This window comes from Dendroctonus ponderosae, unplaced genomic scaffold, assembly GCF_020466585.1.
Source record: "Dendroctonus ponderosae isolate FM_Combo_2020 unplaced genomic scaffold, Dpon_F_20191213v2 Dpon_F_20191213_5, whole genome shotgun sequence".
Classification (NCBI taxonomy): domain Eukaryota; kingdom Metazoa; phylum Arthropoda; class Insecta; order Coleoptera; family Curculionidae; genus Dendroctonus; species Dendroctonus ponderosae.
The window spans coordinates 10,506,208-10,526,319 of NW_026018715.1; the positions used below are offsets into that span (position 1 = coordinate 10,506,208).

General features: G+C 37.4%; 1 protein-coding gene across 1 annotated transcript in view; it reads right to left on the minus strand.

The window, feature by feature from the left end:
- LOC109535154 (complexin) overlaps positions 1–20,112 on the minus strand; it is a gene marked incomplete in the record, with an annotated part of 83,769 nt that overhangs the window by 43,160 nt on the left and 20,497 nt on the right. Inside the window, 1 exon segment of the mRNA XM_048666703.1 lies at positions 6,352–6,422. Within this exon segment, the coding sequence (XP_048522660.1) occupies positions 6,352–6,406 (55 nt within the window).

The window sequence follows — 20,112 nt, forward strand, 5'->3', positions numbered from 1 at the left end:
GATCAAATTCTAATAATATTTTAACTTTCAATGGCTTACCATAAAGAGAATGGGCAGCTGAAGTTGAGGAAAATCTTGATATCATTTTGCCATTTAGTTTCAAATATCAAGCAAGACGTTTGGAGCATTTCAAGATAAGCTCGAATAACGAGTGGAAAATGTAACAAATAAAATGCATATTATAGAACCTGAATAGTTGGATAAAACCGCAACCTGGAAATCGGTACTTGGGGCAACGAATGAATCGCGGATGTACAAAAAAAAATTTAATGTTAGCTCAACTGCAGACAAATCGGTAAATACGATACATATTTATTGACTACTGTCTCGAAACTTCAATGGAAACATTGCTCAAAAATATTAGTTATTAGATATTGCTGTGCTTTACTTTCTCGTCCAAAGTCTTAGAGAAAATAGCAAAAATAGTACTGAACATAAGTGAACACAAATAAAATACACAATGAGAAAGAAAAACATAATTGGAATACAAAAATTGGAAATTAAATGTTGCAAAACTAGTAGCGAAACATACCTACTTGAAGTTATGTACGTTTCCGTAACATTTTTGTAAATTCTGTTTTCGTTACACGAAACGGATGTACACTAAAAACGAGAACGGAAGAAAGTAATCGAAGAAAACCGTAAACTTAACAAATTTAGACCCGTCGGTGACTGAGCCATAATCCCGTAAAAAAGAACAATGAGAAAAAAACGATATTTTTGAATCACATTTGAAATTTTCAGTTATAAAATAGATGCCGATTTTAAAACCAACATATTTTGCAACATTCACACTTCCTATAGGGGTTGAATTCAACGTAAAAGAGTTTATTTCCTTACGAGTTGAGAATGTATTTTTTTCGAGCGCTCGTGACCTACAATCGTGGAAAAAGTAATTTATAATGTAACGCTCCTCGAAAATACATTCTGAAGGAAAATAACAGCAAATAAACGCCAATAACGATATCAAAGTGAGCAATAGAAGCCGAAAAGTGGTGATTTCGGTGCGGAATATTGAAGAAAAAATACCGCTCTGGGCCACGAATTATTCGAAAAGACATTGAATATTTACCCAAATACCCTGAAGTCTTTTGATGCTTATGAGGCCACCAATAACTTGAAAAAATTATACGGGGTGTTATGGGCATTTTAAGACATTTGAAAGCTGGAAACTGGAAATATAACGCAAAAAATTACTTTAAGATAATAGCTCAAAACTAAAATATACTGTTCAATTAGAGAACAGTCAACACTGTTTTGAGCTGCAAACAAGAATTTTAATAGCAAAAAAGTATTTTTCTGAAACTTTTCTTTCACCCTCAATAATCCCTTTATCAGACCACCATGCAATTTATTTATTTACGGTGGATAAGTAATAAATCTTAAATTTCATTATAATCTCGAAATCGAATTTCGTCACGCAATAAGCGAATTCATATGCCACGTTGGAGAAAACATATCGGCATTTTAAAGCACATTATTACCGGAAGCAAGTAGGTGTTGGCTGTTTATTGGGGTGGAAGTTATGGCTTATTTTATATCCCCAAAGGCGCCCCTCTTTACGGATAATCAGTACGAATATAAATTATCTGTCTGGATTATGGCTAAAGTGTGCATACCTCATGTTCCATAGAAGGAGCTACTAACTATATGTAGTTGGACGTATTCGTAACTTTACAACCCGCAGACAAAGGAATCTAAAGATACGTAAGATGCAGTTTCGCTGCAATTGATGTGCATGCTGTTTCAGCAGAGTTTATGTACTTTGTTTCCTGCACGAGTTATAACTTTCAAAAGCCCAACTGTTTCATTGAAATGTTCCAAAAGCGGTAATGGATCTGAGATTTACTGAAAAGTCCACTTGAATTGCCACCTTAAAGCAACATTCTGTGGGTTGATTCGTACCATCGTTATGGTAATTAGCGCAAAGTAAAGACAGATTTTCTGAAAAAAAATTGCAGATCTACAAGTCACGAAATGCCGGAGTAAACATCCGCATTTTGTGACCTCTAGCAGGCGAGTTTTCCTTCCAATCGATGGCCCCTTTTCCTGTCGCCAGCACTTTTCCAAATTGTCGCCTACCAAGTTCGGCCTTTGAAACCGCCGCTTTTAAAGGCATTCGAGCATTTTCGGATGAATTTTCAGCAACCGCGGTTTCTGCATTATTTGCGGGCATATTCTGTTTAGAGGATGTATGATTGATGATTCACGGAAGATGAACTTTACAACTCCAAAACTAGCCAATTATCACAGCTTTCCTCTATTTACACCTTGTAATTCAATGTTTCGCCAAGTCGCATAAGCGATTCCTTTGATATTTTCCCGATACATTAAAGAAGCCTCCTTGTAATTTATTACTGCGAGATACTGGAATTTGCATCCCGTACAAGCTCCCATTTCAGGTGTTTTCGAAGTCTAAAATTTGTTTCGAAATCCCCATCACGCCCGTCCAACTTTCGAATACTTGATGAAGTTTCTCATTTGAGTGTAATTAGAGCGAAGGAGATTTCTCGTTATGAATTGAATCCTAAAGCATGTACCGACTGGTTTATTGAACTAGATTTTTTCCATTAAAACCAACCATTCGGCAGGTTTCCGGGATTATTCGCTGGCATACTAAATGACAGAGTTCCCTTGCTTCGATTAACGCCAATTCCAATTTCCAAGCGATCAGGAATCCTGGCTGCAGCCCCCGTTTCACTAAATTAAACGACAAGAATGTCCCATGGAATTCGTATATATGCAGCTTTTTTGTATGGCAATGACCGCGTTAATTTTAATGCATTTTCCAGTGCTTTTAGCATAAAACTAAACATATCTCACGTAATAAGCCGAGTTAGTTAGCGTTAAAGATTCTGCTTAATAAAGGTAAAGCCATCTGCTAAATGGTGAATATCTAGCGATCAAGACAACAATATAAGAGGAGGCAAATGGGAAAAACCACTGCTCCTCGAAGGTTTTGTAAACCGTATGGGGGCCATTTAACTAAGTATCTTGTTAATGCCTGATGGTTAAACTTCAGATCTGGTCAGGCCAATGGGAGTGAAACCCTAATTAGAAAACTAGCCAACCGTTTTGAAACTAACTATGTAGATAGTTCGAACCCTAAAACGGGAATTTTGGTGAAACTGTTGGTCCCATTCCGACACATTATTCAATGAAGTTATGGGTGGAATATTAAGTTATCTTTTTATTCCTTAAATTGATTGAATGCTTCACAGCAACAGAAAAACTAAAGTTTGCTTGTCCTCAAACAACCATTAGCCGAAAGTTAAGTGGACGTGAAAATAGAGCGGCTAAATAAGGTCTAATTGACACGAGTTGTGCGAAGAAGCAGGAAGAAAAGTAGAAAGTTTTCTCGACTTCCATTAAATAGGGTTTTTGATTACTATCTGTGCATTAGAATCCCAAAACTTAACAGTTCTGCTCTCAAACTGAGTTGACCGAACTGCATTGAAATTTCTTTTATTTTCTAAAAATGCCCCACGTTTAGTCCATTGATTCAGATCTGCGCTAGGGCTATTTAAAGACCTGAATAAGGACCAAAACCCCAGCCTTTTTACAAAATAAGTTCTGTGCTGTTGCGAACGGCTTTTTCGGGTTTATGAGACGGTTCCAAAAACAACCGGTTAAATCTGCTAGCTGTAACTACGGTTTCAGGTTACACGTTTGTAACAATGTTATTTTAGCGGTTACGTTAAATACCGACCACCCCTACTAAGTATCAGAACAGGCAATATATCGCGAACTACCTTTCTTCTTATGGAAAATGGATTATAAATGAGCTGGAAACAAAAAAAACTAAAAACCCAAAGAATAATTAAGTTCACACCAACATTGTCCCCACGTATAGAACACGGTGGCCGGAATATCAGCTCACAACAAAGCGGTTATAAAAGCTGGACGATCTCGTAAAATTTCCAGCTTCCGTAGATATACAGACAACAATGGCCCTATTGAAATTCAGTTACAGATTATGTTGGCTTTCGAAAACGGGGTTTGGCGTTTATAATGCGGTTGTGGCGGTTGCGAAACCCCGCATCGATTAGCATTATGTTACGATAATTATAAGTCGAAAATTGTCATGTTGTTGAGAAGCTTTAGCCATCTTATCATTTCGGTTTCGCCTAACTCGCGTGGATGCAATAAAAAGGCTCTTAGATCATTTTAGAGGAGAGATGTCCTGCTTATTTTGCACGATCGGATCCTACGTGCCTCTTTTACAATCGAGACTATCGGATGGCAAAACTTCCAATCGTTACGCAACCAAACTGAATAAGAAAGATGCTCGTTATTATTTTGCTTGCGCGAACAGATAAAATTGTTCGGCTCAATCGAATTCAATGCACAAAATTTGCATTTCTCGCTAAGAGATTTTTGGAAAGCAAAGCGAGGATTAGAGGAAAATTCGTTTCGAAATCCTATTATAAAGTTAGACCGAACTAAAATTGAGTTCTTCTACGTTCCGTTGGTCAGTTTTGGTGTTACAACTCAAGAAGCATCGATTTTCACTGAGAGGAACGAGGGAAACACGTTTTACATGCTGTCATTGTATGCGTTGGTGGGAACAAAGCCGCCACCCAATAGAAATCGGAGAAGGAAATTCGGAAACAGCCGCCCCTGAGATGTTTGAAACCGTGAGTGACACAAACATCGGGTTCGGAAGCGCCCTTAAAGATGGTCCTGTCAAACTTCCAAAGGGAGCCGACAAAGAACTTCCAACTTCGTTACACAGAGACTCGTGATAAGAGTATCATATACTATTTTAGAGATGGGAAAACAATTAAATTGTCATTTGCAGTTTGGGTTAGAGCAACTTGCAAAACCGCATTGATTGACTGAAATAAGCTCCATGTAAATAGGATCTTAATTAACAAATATTACTAGATAAAGTGCGCATTTCAATGATTCAATGAGAAAAACAATATCATTACAATAAATTTGTTTAATTGGGGTATAGAATATATAACAATGCCTCATTATAATTATTTATGTGGGAATTACTCATTTCTAATGACTTTATTGTCAATCAACTCCAATTTGAAATTTTAATATTGAATTCCATTAACATCGCCGTTTTTTTTTCGTATAACGAAATGGAAAAGTGCGCTAACGAATTGATTTTCGAAACCACCGCCTTTTCTTTGTAGTCGTAACGAATTTATGGAACGAAAAATTGCAAATTGCCGGGCCAAATAAAAGGAGACGGAATAAATAAAATATCCAGGCAGAGGTTCAAATAGACGGTTTTTTTTTGCAAAAGCTTACCGAAGGAAAGCACAGATTCTTTATCTTGTCACAAACAACAACTTCTGCTCTACACTCTACACCTGCAAAGGTTTTGCGAATAATCAATTAATACCATTAAAGTTCGATGCAGCTTTGACGGGTTTCCACAGCAAATGCAACCCATTGTCAGGCCTTAAAATACGACTCTAATTTAGCAGTACGCCATGGATGATGGAAATGCAATGTTGGGAAATTCGACTCATATTTTCCTAATTAATAACGCAGACTTTTTCAATGCACCATAGATCAGTAGAGCGCAAATGTGAAGATAAAATTTCCGCAGGTTTGTGTCCAAAAAAATCAAGAATTTGTTTTCCGATTCATCGATCGTAAAATGTTGATGCTTTAAAGTAGAATTTCGATATGGCCCATAAGGTAAAATAAAACGAGAGCCTTAGCGTTTTTATTATACGGGAAAAACGGCATAACTTCTATGTAATATGCATGTGGTTGTGAAGCTGATGGCTTTTTGATGATAATCGTACTTTCTAAATATTGATTTATGAACAGCTTGACCTATGGCTGTGAGGAAAACCGCCCGATAAGGCAGGAACTATAATTGGTGTTGATCTATTCCAATTTTTGCTCGTTTTCCGGCTCTCTATTTAGAGAGAAATAAGGAAAACTTTCTAAAACTCCACAATAATTCCAGCTATTAATAATGCAAAAGAAAGAATCAGCATGTGATTCGATCCCTAAAATATCCACTAAAGTATGGACAGCACGTTTCTAATTAAACCACCAAGGCTTTGATGCCATTATAGTATTCAGTTTTTCATTTCAAATGCCAGCAAAAATAGATTTTATGCCAGAGTTTGATGCATTAAATACTGCGAATTATCGCCGCAACAACAGCAGGCAAAATTTCGCCAGATTGATTATTGAAAATTTTAGTAATTTCAACGTTAAATTATATGGCAAAATAATTTTCGAAATACTGACCACCAGCAGGCTGCCGAACACGAATTGACGTAAATCAGTATGCAGCCAATATTTTCAATGTTCATTAACTTTGGATTTGATGAATTAAAAAAGTCCATCAAATGCGAGAATTCAACTCACCTTTCACAGCATTCAGCTTGTTTCCCACCATCTGCTTTGCCACAAATGCTGCCATTGTTGCTGATGATGTTGTTCCTCTATATCTGCAACAAAATTATAACATTTATGAATTTCAGAAACTGTTAAGGATTTTGCGGTCAAATTGAGATATTCGGGTTACTAGACCGGCGTCGATTAGAAATTTCATAGGGAAAGTAGAAGAATCTTTAGAGTGTTTTGGACACACCCTTCAAAAAAAGCAGTTTTCAAGACACGCATTATTCTTAAATTTGCGATTTTTTAGGGAAAACCAGAAACATTCCTAAAACGATGTTTGGCATTAGAATAGTGCGCATTTTAAAGCTCTATCCCTCAGCGACAACAAAAGCTCTGTACCTAAACCAGTTCTTTAAATTTAATGTGAGCAAAAGACTAAAACCGTTTACAAAAAATGCATTAATGTTGAATTTCCGCATTTTGCGAGAACTAGAAACATTCCTAAAACAATGGTTGGTATAAAAAGTGAGTCTTTTAAAGCTCTATTCCTCGGCGACAACGAAAGCTATGTACCTCAATCAGTTCTCTAAATGTGAGCAAACGAGTAAGACCGCTTTCAAAACACTTAATTTTCACTCATTAATCTAGAATTTCCGCGTTTTGCGCGAATAGTAAAAACATTCCTAAAACGATGTTTCGCATAAAAAAGTGGACATTTTAAAGGTCAATAACAACGAATGATCCGTACCTAAAACAGTTCTCTAAACGCGAACAAAAGACTATGAGTGGTTTTCGAAGAACGCATTAATTCTGAAGTTCCGCATTTTGCGCGAAAACAAGAAACATTCTTTAAACGAAGTTTCACACAAAAGACGCGCATTTTAAAGGTCTGTCCACCAGGTACAACGAGAGCTCTGTACCTCAACTAGTTCTCCAAATGTCTCCATGTAACCACGCAAATATGAAACTTCTTAAATTCAAGCATTTTTTGAAAAAACTGCCAACATTTCCTTATCGATGGTTCACTTTCTAAAAAGGCCATTTACTTATGTCTAGAATGATGTACAAATGAGCGTTCTTGCTCATTTTGCCTCCGAGAAATGAGCAAAAACGGGAATTTCCTCACTCAAGTTGTTACGACTGAATCGAGTTTTCAATTCTCTATCCAACGATGCCAAAACAAATTCTGTGACTCGAATGGTTCTTGAGAAACTTCGAAAAAAGCAGCGTCATGTTCAAGTGGATTTTGTAACTCAAAAGAAACCACGCAAATCTATAACTTCTTGAATTCAAGCACTTTTTGAAAAAACTGCCAACAATTCCCCATCCATGGTTCACTTTCTAAAAAGGTCATTTATTCATGTCTAGAATGATGTACAAATGAGCGTTCTTGCTCATTTTACCTCCGAGAAATGAGCAAAAACGGGGCGGAAAACATGAAATTTTGGCATAATCTTGAACCTAAGTGTTTGATATTCATATTTCGCCTTCTGGGTCAAAACTACTCGAATTTCCTCACCCCCTTTTTACGACTGAATCGACTTTTCAATTCCCTATCCAACGATGCCAAAACGAATTCTGTGGCTGGAATAGTTCTTGAGAAACTTCGAGAATAACAGCGTTATGTTCAAGTGGATTTTGCAACTCATAAAAAACCACGGAAATCTAAAACTTCTTGAATTCAAGCATTTTTTGAGAAAACTGCAACATTTCCTTATCGATGGTTCACTTCTAAAAAGGCCATTTATTTCTCTTTGGAATGATGTAAAAACGAGCGTTCTTGCTCATTTTGCTTCCAAGAAACATGCAAAACGGGACGGAAAAATGAAATTTTGCAGTAATCATACGCCACCCTTGTACAAAACGACGATAATTTTTCTAATTTCAGACAACAGAAGACTGTATTTTTTCTACATAACCCCCCCCCTCAATTTAAGGCTGGATCCGCCCCTGCCTTAAACGAGGTTTCACACAAAAAGAAGCGCATTTTAAAGTTCAACAAGTTTTCTACATTATGGCAATAGATTAAAAGAGGTTTTCTTGCCACACATTAATCTTGCATTTCTGCATTTTGTATGCGACCGATTGTTGTGTACGCCCACTTGAAGATGCTAGCCATGTGTGCTAGCGAAACGTCAGGACCAATTTCCTATCGGCGACGTCCTAACAACGCGAAAATCACCCATTACTTAGTTTCTAGTTTTGATATAACTGTGTTTTAAACTACACGATCGCTACGCGAAAAGCGTAGACTTTTGCAGTCAATTTAGGATGTTTAGTGGGTAAGCTTCTTGCTGAGTCCCCAAACAGCAGATAAACATAGATAGAAGACGAGTCACATGAATACACCAGGTTAGCTACGATAATGCGATAAACTCAAACCCTACAAATGGCTCCTTTTATTTCCATGGCTTCTTTTGAATTAGATTACCCAGTTGCACAACGGCACTTTAGAAGACTTTGTTCGCAAAAACCGTTTTTAATTATTCCATTTCCGACTCGAACATTCTTAAGCGCCCTCCCGAAATAGTTAGTTCCACTTCCCGCTTGAATTCCTGCATCACAAGGAAACTCCCGTTTTGTTCTGAAATAATGAACCTTAAACACACATTTTGCAGGCAGTCAAGGTGGGCGCGGAAATCGGGCTCAGAGCTCAGCTCAGCCACTCAATTATTTTAATGGTCTTCCTAAGTGCTTTAGCCGCAAAAGCATGCATCTTTCCTTTGTCGAGTGTAGGGTTTAAAATCTTACTTGCGTTGCAGGACTAATTGATGGATTATTTTGAATCTATTGCTCATCCTCTCAACCTTGTCAATACACAGAAAGAAATCCTTTTGCACCAACCAAACGACAATAAATATCCACGACAATTGCCTCATATAAAACCTTTGCTAGACTAAGCTTTTGACTATATGGATTTTAAATTGAGAATCAGGTGTTACATACTGAAGTGCGATTTGCATACTTTATACATTCAAAGGGACGCGATTGAATGCTGCCCCATTCCGGCGGGCCGAAAATTCTTCAGAAACTTTTATATGTTTTGGAAGTTCGTCTAAAGACCGGCTTCCATCCGGTATGCGAACAAAGCATTCTCGCAAAAATTAATAAAACCAGGTGAAGTTGCAGCTCTCTGCTTTCGGGAGCTTGGTTCAGATTTGAATCATTGTTTCCAGCAACTCTTTGAAGTGCATACAATTCTCAAGGATTTTATTCAGTATTTTATTGAGTGCACTCACAGCTAATTTACAAGCTAACCTTTAGCCTCAATTTAAATAATAGAAAGTTCAAGTTTTTAAATAATCGGCTTGAAAAGGTTGTCTATCGACTTGGACCTGAGATGATGTTTATGGCTGTTGGATTGACAAAATATCAGAAATATGGCATTTTTTCTGTTGCCGCACCCTTATTCACTTGGACCTGTTCCAAGGGGGGAACGTGATGAATACATATTACAATTTGTCGCATAGTAACACCAGAAAGGCCTTTCGAACTGTCTCCATTAGCGAGTGCTTTGCCTAAACATCCCCAAACAACGTAAAATCCCGGGAAATTGACTTTCCTTGGCAGGTTTCCGTTAAAAGTGTACATATTTACGTTTCCAGCGAAGAGGAGGAGCAGCAAGACTCCGTTCTCCAGTTCGTTCGAGCGGAAAAAGACACAATTTAATCAAAAGTCAACACGGCACCCGAATTTTCTGACTTCGGTCCGGAAATTTCGACTGAAGCTTTGAAGTTTACCAATGCAAACACAATGATAATGTTGATTACCTGGAGGAGGATGGCACCAAAAATAGAAATATGACTTAACCGACTCACCGAACGATCACTAGCAAGGAATTAAAATGCACTAAACAGAACAAGGATTCTTCCATTAAGGCTAGGTTTTCAATATCCAGCAACCGAGCACCTTTTCCAGTCGGAAACGGGGAAATTCGCGAAATCCGGAAACTGAAAACGACTATTCAATTTCCATTTTAGTCGTGAAGTTGCCCGGGAGCATGAAAACTGACACCAGATCTTATTAGAGTCGCTTAAGCAGGAAGGCAAATCGAATATCGATTTGCTCAATCCTTATACAGGGTGATCCCCAACTCATAAGACCACCATTCAAACATTGTTTAGGCAAAAATATTGCGTTTCTGGTACAAGTTAATAGTTTCTGAGGTACAGGAGGGCGATCAGGTGAGTCAAGTCAGAGGAGTTCAGTTTGAACAATTATTATGAAATGAAATTATTATCTTTCAAATACTTTACTGACTTTCAGAGGTACTTTAAAGTGGTTCTTAACGTGCCTAAATAAATACGGTTTAACGTTTGTTTAGTTTCGTTTTAATGCAAATTTTTGAGAATATTTCTTTTACTTAGAGATCCAATTTTAGCCAGTTCAAAAACCACTAGAAGTTTCAATRTRAACCATCKGGAAAACAGTAGGTACTAGGGATKGTCGGTACTTAACGTAACCGCTAAAATAACATTGTTACAAACGTGTAACCTRAAACCRTAGTTACAGCTAGCAGATTTAACCGGTTRTTTTTGGAACCGTCTCATAAACCCGAAAAAGCCGTTCGCAACAGCACAGAACCGATGCGACACCGTCGAGCATCTATCTAGCTGCAGCCGTTTGCCAATTTAAACCGTTCTTTTTGGAACCGTCTCATGAAACCGAAACAGTTGAGTGCACTTCGCACTAGCTGCAGCCGTTTGCCAATTTAAACCGTTCTTTTTGGAACCGTCTCATAAAACCGAAACAGTTGAGTGCACTTCGAACTAGGTGCAGCCGTTTGCCGATTAAAAGGTTGTTTTTGGAACCGTCTCATAAACCCGAAAAAGCCGTTCGCAACAGCACAGAACCGATGCGACAACGTCGAGTGATCTATCCACCTGCAGCTGTTTGCCGACTTAAACCGTTCTTTTTGGAACCGTCTCATAAAACGTAAACAGTTATGCGCAGTTCGCACTAGCTGCAGCCGTTTGCCGATTTAAACGTTTTTTTTTGGAACCGTCTCATAAACCTGAAAAAGTGGTTCGCGTCAGCACACAACCGATGCTAATCTCCAATTCTCCTCTATCCAATTGCAGCAGTTTCAGTAACCATTTGTCAACGGAAAATATGTATAGTGGCGTGGTGCCTTGATTATTGTGTTGATCACTTTTCATTTATAAGAATTACTGTTCAGTTCTCCAGAATCCATAATCGTTCAGATATGGATCAGATATTAATTTAGCATTTTTAGTCTAGAAGTATTTCGTTTTCTGACGTTGTGTAATAGATCTTTAAAAAAATGGATTTCTGTCATTAATAATCTTAGCTCGAGATGTATATGCCTATAATCAGCAAACTAAGCAGAATGTACAGTTGCATATGAGCTATGACCAAATTTAGAGTATAAGACATAAATTCCATCACGAATATCACGCTATATGAAATAAAAGTTAGTTATATAGGCGTTGAAAGGTCGACAAGTTTTTTAAACGTATTTTTTGGTGATACGAAAATTAACGCGGGTAATACTTCGAACTCAGCAAAAAGCATCTGCAAAAAATTTTATTTCTAAACGTTTTATCAGTTATTTTGTTCTTTAAGCAGGTACTTCTGAGCCATGTTTTGTTTTTGATTTTAGAATATTTTATTTTATCTAAGAGCTTTAGTTAAGAATTATTCATTTAATAAACTAAATCATTATTTGTCATTACTATTTCTACCATCATCATCATTGTGCATGGTTAATGAAAAATTTTAAAAGTAACATGTTCCTTTTGGAACCTTATTTTGGAACCTATTACCAACGTGAAACTGGAACATTGTAACCTTGTTACAGAAAAATTATCGTTCATCCTACCACTAGTAGGTACACATCTTTTGCTTAGGAAAATGAGGGGAACGAAAAATTGGCAAAAAGAAAACAAAATTTTAAACTCACTTAAAACTCACAAACACAAAATTATTTGCTAAACAGGTTAAAAATATACTAAAACACGAAAAATGTATTTACACGTTGACCCCAGTACCTAAGACAAATTTGGCTGAGCCGCAATATGTTTCCTTAAACAATTTGCCATTGAACTTTGTCACATTAGTTGAGGACAGGGCGTCAAACCAAATAGATTTATCTGTTAATAGTTTGCGGGAAAAAGACAGAGAAGAATTATTCTATTACATTCCCTAATAACAGTTGAATCTCTAATAAAAATAACGTTCATGTTTCCAAAACTGGAGAAGAGCAGAGAATCATTTATATGTAACCAGTGCTTAATTAGGATGTCGACCACTTATTAGCAAACATTATCCGCTTCCAAGCGATTTACTTTGAAGCGATAATAACAACAATACATCGCTTTAATGCCTCAGTGCATTGCATATTGTGCAACATTACCCGAATGCTGCAACACAATAACAGATCAGCGAACAATAGATGCACAATAGATTGCGTCTAATCTTTTCAATTTTTAGGAAACGTTGCATTTGAGTGGATTCTTAAAAGATCTACACATTTCCTCAGCACCTGGCACTTTAACCAGAAACCATCAAACGCTCAAAAGTGTCGTAATTGGAATACGATCGAACCCCGAAATTTCCCCCTTAGAATCCTAATTGTCTCTTTGGCTTTTCCACTTCGTTCATCCTCGTATAAGGCGGTTTATTATCTTTGCTTAGGTTCGATTATGAGGCCTAGAATGTACCCTTCGTATTTGTCTGCAGAATAAAGCGACCGCCTTTAATGAACTTGTATTTGGGTCTTGTCAAAGCTCATCAGCAGCTGCTCCAAAGGTTCGAGCTTTAATCAGAGCATGGCCTTAAGATCGAATTGATCGGATAAGGAGGAGGGTGGATGTGTGTGTTATGTGTTAAACAATACGTTAAAGGGACGATGGCTAGACAGAGGAGAAAATAGTTGAACATGAACAGAGGGAGATCGACACCGTTTGGGCCTTTTTCGCCGTTACAGAAATGAATTAAAATTTGATTCAATTTTTGTTCTTATGCATCGTTACGATGTTACGAAAAGCTCATTTTTATATTTATCCAGGACAGCTTTTTCCTACTGATTAATAAACTGTTGCCATTGAACATTTCCCCTTATAGGCTCGTATTTTGTATTAATAAACGGGATTTGAAAGGAACAAACACAGCCTAATTGCATGGCAGTAAAATGTTACTCACATGTAACATTTCAGTCTTCAAACGTATGGATCTGGTAACCGCATGAGCTGGGCCTGAACTATTTGCTTTAATAAAGCGATATTTGTGGAACAATCCGACATGCTAAAACCAATTCGTGCACCAGTCTTTGATGTAATGGAATAGTTGTTTGCCAAGGGCCTTAATTAAAATGTATTTCGCATGGAAAATAATTTAATACGTGGTGCCATTTCGAGCCGTAGTAAACTTTCCGTAATGTTGAACCGAATATGCGATATTTCCAACTAAATGCAACTTTAGCAGGAAGCTGGACATTTATTTTGTCTTGTTGGGTAGTATTTCCATTTGAAAAGTTCAGACTGACTGACTAGCGCTTATTTGCAAAAAGGAAGACACTCGGAGGTTTGGGCTATCTGGGAATATATTTTCGAGCTTTCAACCACCGATCTTCCGTTCCGCTCGTTATTCTCGAGAGTCAACTCTTTAATCACTCACCAAGACACAAATGAAGCTCTATTTAATTTCGCTCTGCTGACAATTCGTTTCCTTTTAATTTAAAGGCCATCCAAAAGGAGTTATATATTCGAAAAGGAGCCGAGCGTTTCGGATTTATTTCATCGCTCTAATGACCGACGACTTATTTATTCGTTGTGCAGCAATTAGCGAAACCTGTTTGTTCTGTTTGCCATGCTGAGCTGGATCGTTTAACACGGCTTACAAAAGCGTGAATATTTAAACAAGTTTGTTCCAGATTGGGAACATGAGGGACAGCGTGTATCAGCTCAGCTCAGCTCAGCTCAGCTCAGTTTGTGTAAACAATCATGACAAATTCAGAGCGTTAAAAGCTCTGCGAAAAATCGTCCCTTCAATCCTCTTAATTTAAAACCCATTTCCAGTCATGCATTTTTCATATATTGCGCCGAATAAGTCGTTTCTCGAATTGTTTCCGATGTGAAAGATTAATCTAACGCGATTCGGTTTGCTTTGTTTTGGTTCGTGCATCCATCGAAAAAAACCAAGAATAATCCAAGACTTTATGAAGACATCAGGATTTTGATCGGCAAGCTCAAAAATGTTTTCGAGTCGACATTGCCGGTTCCGTTCAGTTTTATTAGTTTGTGCACCGACTTAACTTTGGAAACTTTATGCAAACATGACCTGCTCAAACATATCGGGGAAAAGTGCTTGGTTGGACTCTTCAAGACGGGTTTTATATTATTGTTGTGGTTGTGTTACAAACGCGAGTTTTCAAGCGAAAAGTTTGCTGATAAACTTTGAAATTGATATCAATACTATGAATGCCCTAGACACTAAAAAAACCCAGTGGAGCAGCTTGAATCGTATGAAAATCGCGGGATTTGTTTCATAAGAAGGAACATTGAGGACATGCCTATAATATAGTGAGTCCTTCCAAATAAATCCTTAGGGCCAATGCGAATACACCGCTAGAATAACCACTGTTTTATTAATATGATAATGCAATTATCGCATATTTTCACACGGCTTAGAATTAAAACGGTGATATAAATTGGCGGTTTCAGAGAACTGGATCCCTTCACACATTCCTGGTAGATAATCCCTCCCACACAATAACAGTCTTGCTTTGTGTAAGAAATTTAATAACCGAGCTGGTCTTTTAATATAAGTGGAGATACACTCAGAAACTCCAACGGTCCTAATGAAGAAAGAAGGCCCTTTTCGGGGCCTAAGCGGCGAAAAAGCCATTTCTTTGTGACAGTGACAAAGGGACCTTATAATGAAATTTTATGCGCGAGAAAAGGCTTTTTTCATCTCGAACGATATATTCTGTTATTGTCTCTCTGCATTGTGGCATCCTACAGGGATATATTTTCAGGAGCAGGACCGAATTAAATCAACCTTTTCACGACAAATAGGCAGCGATCTTTCTAAATTGAATTTGAAATTGTATTTATGCGTCCTAGCTGGTTTGGTGTTTGGAACAGACATCTTTAAATGGATAGCAACATACCAAAAAACAGCGACTTTTAAAGACTGCATTCTTGCACTTTGCTGATGAGCTTTCTTCAATTTCCTCAAGTATGTATATCATTTACATAGCATACATCCCAGTGTTTTGTAGAAAGTACCTGTTTATTTGCTAAACAATTTCGCTAGTAATCTAGGCAAGGTTGGTTTTACTTGATCGAATTCAAGAGCTTTAGCGTATTAAGGTCAGCTTCGCCTAAAACCAATTTTCTTTCTTCGTTGCACAATCTCCTATTCGGCTTTTATTCTTGAACTGTTTGTATAAGGCTCCAACCGTGTAATAATCGCGAACGGTTCACAAAATACTATCATCGTCGCTAAATTCGGTGCGAAACAGTTTCGATTCCGGCAAAGTTTCGTCTAATATTTTGCAATTTATTTTCCGGCAATATCGAAAGAGTTGAAACCTGCTAGCTTGAACAAAGAGTACGCCAGCCGGTTCCAAGCCATTTCAATTTCAAATTGTTTAAAATCCATACATATAAGAAGATTCAAAATTGGCTGCTATTGGCGCTTGGAGAAAATTGACAAACTGTTTGAGATCTCTAGTTTAAGCGCCATTTGGCGAAGTATTAGTTTTGCTTAAACTTAAGCTTGACATTTCTATTTGGGAAAATTTTAGTTTAAATTCTAAAGTATGCTTTTTAAAGTTGCAAATGCATAACATGCATAAAGTTGACATTTCTTCTCTATACTTTAAATGGATCAAGTTTTGTACTTGATAAATGAGCGATCACTATGTTATTTATTATAAGCAACTTGATTCTCCCATTGAAGAGAGACTGAAGTTGTTGGAGAAACGGAAAGTGGCCGCAACTGTATATACGACATCTAATATCAAGTGGTAATTTGATGATGGGCTACAACTGACCATTCCATTTACTTTTCTTTAATACAGGGTGTCCCGTAAGCTCATGATCAATCATACTGCGATATTCTTTGGACCAAAAGAAGACGATCCGATCCAACTTTTATTAACAAAGTTCTTCAAAAAATGTATTTTTTTCGAAATATCGGGAGAATGGTACGATGTATTTTAGTGAAACTAGCTGCGAATTTGTTCTTATGTAAGACTCATATTTTGATGAAACAATCGAGTTCAGCCGTTTTGGACAAGTGGTGATATCTTGAGTGTCGTGGTACAAACACTACCAGAACTTTTTAGTTGGAGGATGAAATCAACTAATTTTTTTTTGGGTTGATGCACTAATCATTTGTTCACAATTTTGTGCTCTTTGTAAAATCTTGTAGCGATCATAGTTTTTGCGTAAAAAAATATATCTGTTTTCTAGTCACTTAGCAATGCTGCAAAAAATGAGTTGACCGGCTGAACTCGATTGTTTCATCAAAATATGAGTCTTACATAAGAACAAATTAACAGCGAGTTTAACTGAAATACATCGTACCATTCTCCCGATATTTCAAAAAAGATAAATTTTTTGAAGAACTTGATCATTAATAGCAGAGGAGTCAGACATTTTTTGTTAATAAAAGTTAGGTCAGATCGTCTTATTTTGGTCCAAAGAATATCGCAGTACCCTTTTGATCATGAGCTTACGGGACACCCTGTATAAAGATGCGAGAGATTTTTTCAAAGTTTCCAGTGAAGTATAGAAGTTAAGCAGTTCTGAGATAAATTGTGCAGTTTAACATGCAAACATTTATCAATCTCATTGCTTTGAATAGTCAATTGGAAAACAAAATTTGGAAGCATTGAATTTTTTCAACTGATTACCGTGGCGAATTTATAGTTCCATCAGTCAAATAATCCGTTTTTGTCTATTTGGCCCTTTTAATTTTGCCTGCTGTTGTTTTACGAATAAATCAACTGGTATTTACGCAATGTTAATGAGAAAACCTTCATTTGCAGATGCGGTCATTGTGGCAATTTTTCGCAAATTTCCAATCTCCTTTTATATGCGGTTATTTTCTTTTTGAACAGATTGAAGTCACTGAAAGCAGCCGTTTGAAGGTTTGGAACTGAATATGAACAATATCAATAGTAACATCACGGCATTTTCAGTTAGTCAAGACGGCGGCAGTCTTTACTTCTAGTCGCTAAGCGGAGTCTTTAGTACCCAATTGGCTAAAAGCATAATTTGGAATTTATGCTCTGGAAATCCTAACGGTTTCCATCAACTAATTGAGAAGTTCTCTAGCTTGCCATTAACCTCAAGAATTCGAATAGGGGGTCACTTTTGAACCCGTTAACTAAGTTATGGAAAGTAATCAACCGAAAGAGCAAAAAACAAGTTATAATTACTTAAATCGGAAGCAAAAATGCCCTGGAAGCTTTTTCGAAAAGCGGGGCCATTTGAATATCGAATCCAACGTGGATCGTCCGAAAAAAATATTAAATATCCTCTGATATACAATATTCGGGTACAAAGAGAGGAAATGGAGAGGCGAAGCAGAAATGGCAGACAAAAGAAATTGGGTCTCTGAAAGCGGCTTTAATGAGGCTCAGGTTCGATCGGATGCTATGGACAAGACGTTGAATTTGTTTATCAGAAAAATCGATTGCGTAATTAATTCCGAACCTCCATAAACTTGTGTCGCCCTTTTGAAGCAATTAAAAGCACAGCTGGACCGTCACGGCGTAATTAAAAAACTTTTCGACCGCAAAAACTATTTCTCAACATCAACTTGGCCGCAACTCGGTTTTGGCGACAAGGGACTTTTCCGGGTTTCGGTTCAAAAACCTCATTTGAAAAGTTAACCGGTATACTGGGTTTCATAAATAAATAAGCGTCGAACTTACAGTTCAAGTCGTTATAATGTGAAAAGTTGCCCAAATTTTTCAGATTAGTATTACCTGTTCTTTTGATATTATTTAATTAACTTGCTACTTGCACGCTTTTTATTAAATTGTTCAACTTGTACTCCATCTGATCCCCATTTTTATTACTTGGTTTGGAAGGTGTTTTCAACGCAAATTTCTTGGTTTAGAACCCGCGCCAAAACGGGCCCTCTTGATACCCTTATTTGCTGTGGAAATTATATGAAGATACAACGTTGACACATTTTAAGTTAAGATTTATAAATAATAATTCGAAGCTAAACATGCGTGTGTTAATTATCTTCCGTATTTTTAGCGCGGCAAATAGACAGAGTTAAATTTTCGTCAATTCTCTCTCTACGCATTAAAAGCAAATTTCCGCCAAATAATGCCAAATTAATCAAAATATTACCCATGCATTCAATTTGCTCCATTATCCATTGTGCTTTTTAAGCCATCCCTCGTTCGCGTTTTGTTACCCCAGTTGGCATAGCTTTTATTTCAATATTAGGAAAGAAAACCCTTCAACAGAGTGGGACAAATCGCATTTTCATTTCACCTCTGAGCCGTCAACAAGATCTGACGACTATCGAACAATCCAGTTTCCCCAAGAAAAACGCCCTCCAAAAAAGTGTTATTTCTGGCATGTTACACGGTAACATTCGGGAAAGTTTCCCTCAACCCCCTGATCCACAACCGTTATGGATTCAGGAAAATATTTGTCGTTTCGGGTTTGTAGCCGGGCATTGGTGGCGTAACATCTGCTGTTAGGGGGACATTTATCCAGAATGAAATTGACAAGAATGGAAACATATCACTAACAGATGATTAAACTTTTAGGCGCTGTAGTATGGCAGGGGAGCTTTATATTAAAACAAAGTTTGCTCATTTTTTTATGGAATCTCACATCAATTTTTCTGCGAGCACTTTAGTAATGGGGTAGTTTGCCTTTAATGCGCTCAATCATCTTGAGCACTTATGTTAATTATTTTAAAATGCGGTTTTGCTTTCAATCGGGGGCTTTTCTAATTTGCACTACAAAGCTCGCTTTCAATTGCTGCCAAATGAGAACAAAAAGTGTTCCGTTCGTATAATTTTACATGCTCCATTCTACCGAGGGCTTTGTTCTCTTTACCCCCTTGCAAATGTGGGCAGACATGGAATTCGAAATACCGTATGCGAAAGATAAATCGTTAATATGGCCTCCAGCTAATTCACTGTTCATTTTATATTTTTTGCTGCAAAAAACAAAAATATCAACCATTTGCAGAGGGTACGGAGTTTGGGTACGGGCATGAAATTGAAACCACCGATAATTTTCCTACCCCAAATGAATGAAACATTGGAACGAATTTCTTGGCCTTGGGGATGCGGACAGCAATCGAATCTTTATCGGCGCCCAGTTTTCAGCTCGATAAAACCCTTAACAAATTTCAATGGATAAGTCCCGAGAAGTGCTTTGAGATCGTCTAATCCCCTAATGAGTTTCGAATTGCTAATTACCGCAGTTGTCAAGACGTAGAATGGTTTCTAGGGCACAACTAATAATGAGAAGGGGATGTGAGACAATATGCCTATTATATTTGGGGCGAGGGATCGGGAGACAGCCATAATATTTACTTTGTAGGGCCAATATTTCTACGCTCCTCATTCCTGCATCAAGCAATAGCACTTGTGTTAGGAAGAGACCATGTATGTCTATTTCGCTTAGTTTCTTTTAGAGTATTTCTTGGAAATCTTATAAGCGAATTGTCTGATTTACAAGTGGTTCGCTCATTGGCGGGTTATTTATATCCATATTAGAAATGTATGCAGTAAATAGCGCTTCAATAAATCGCCACATTAATTGCAAAAGA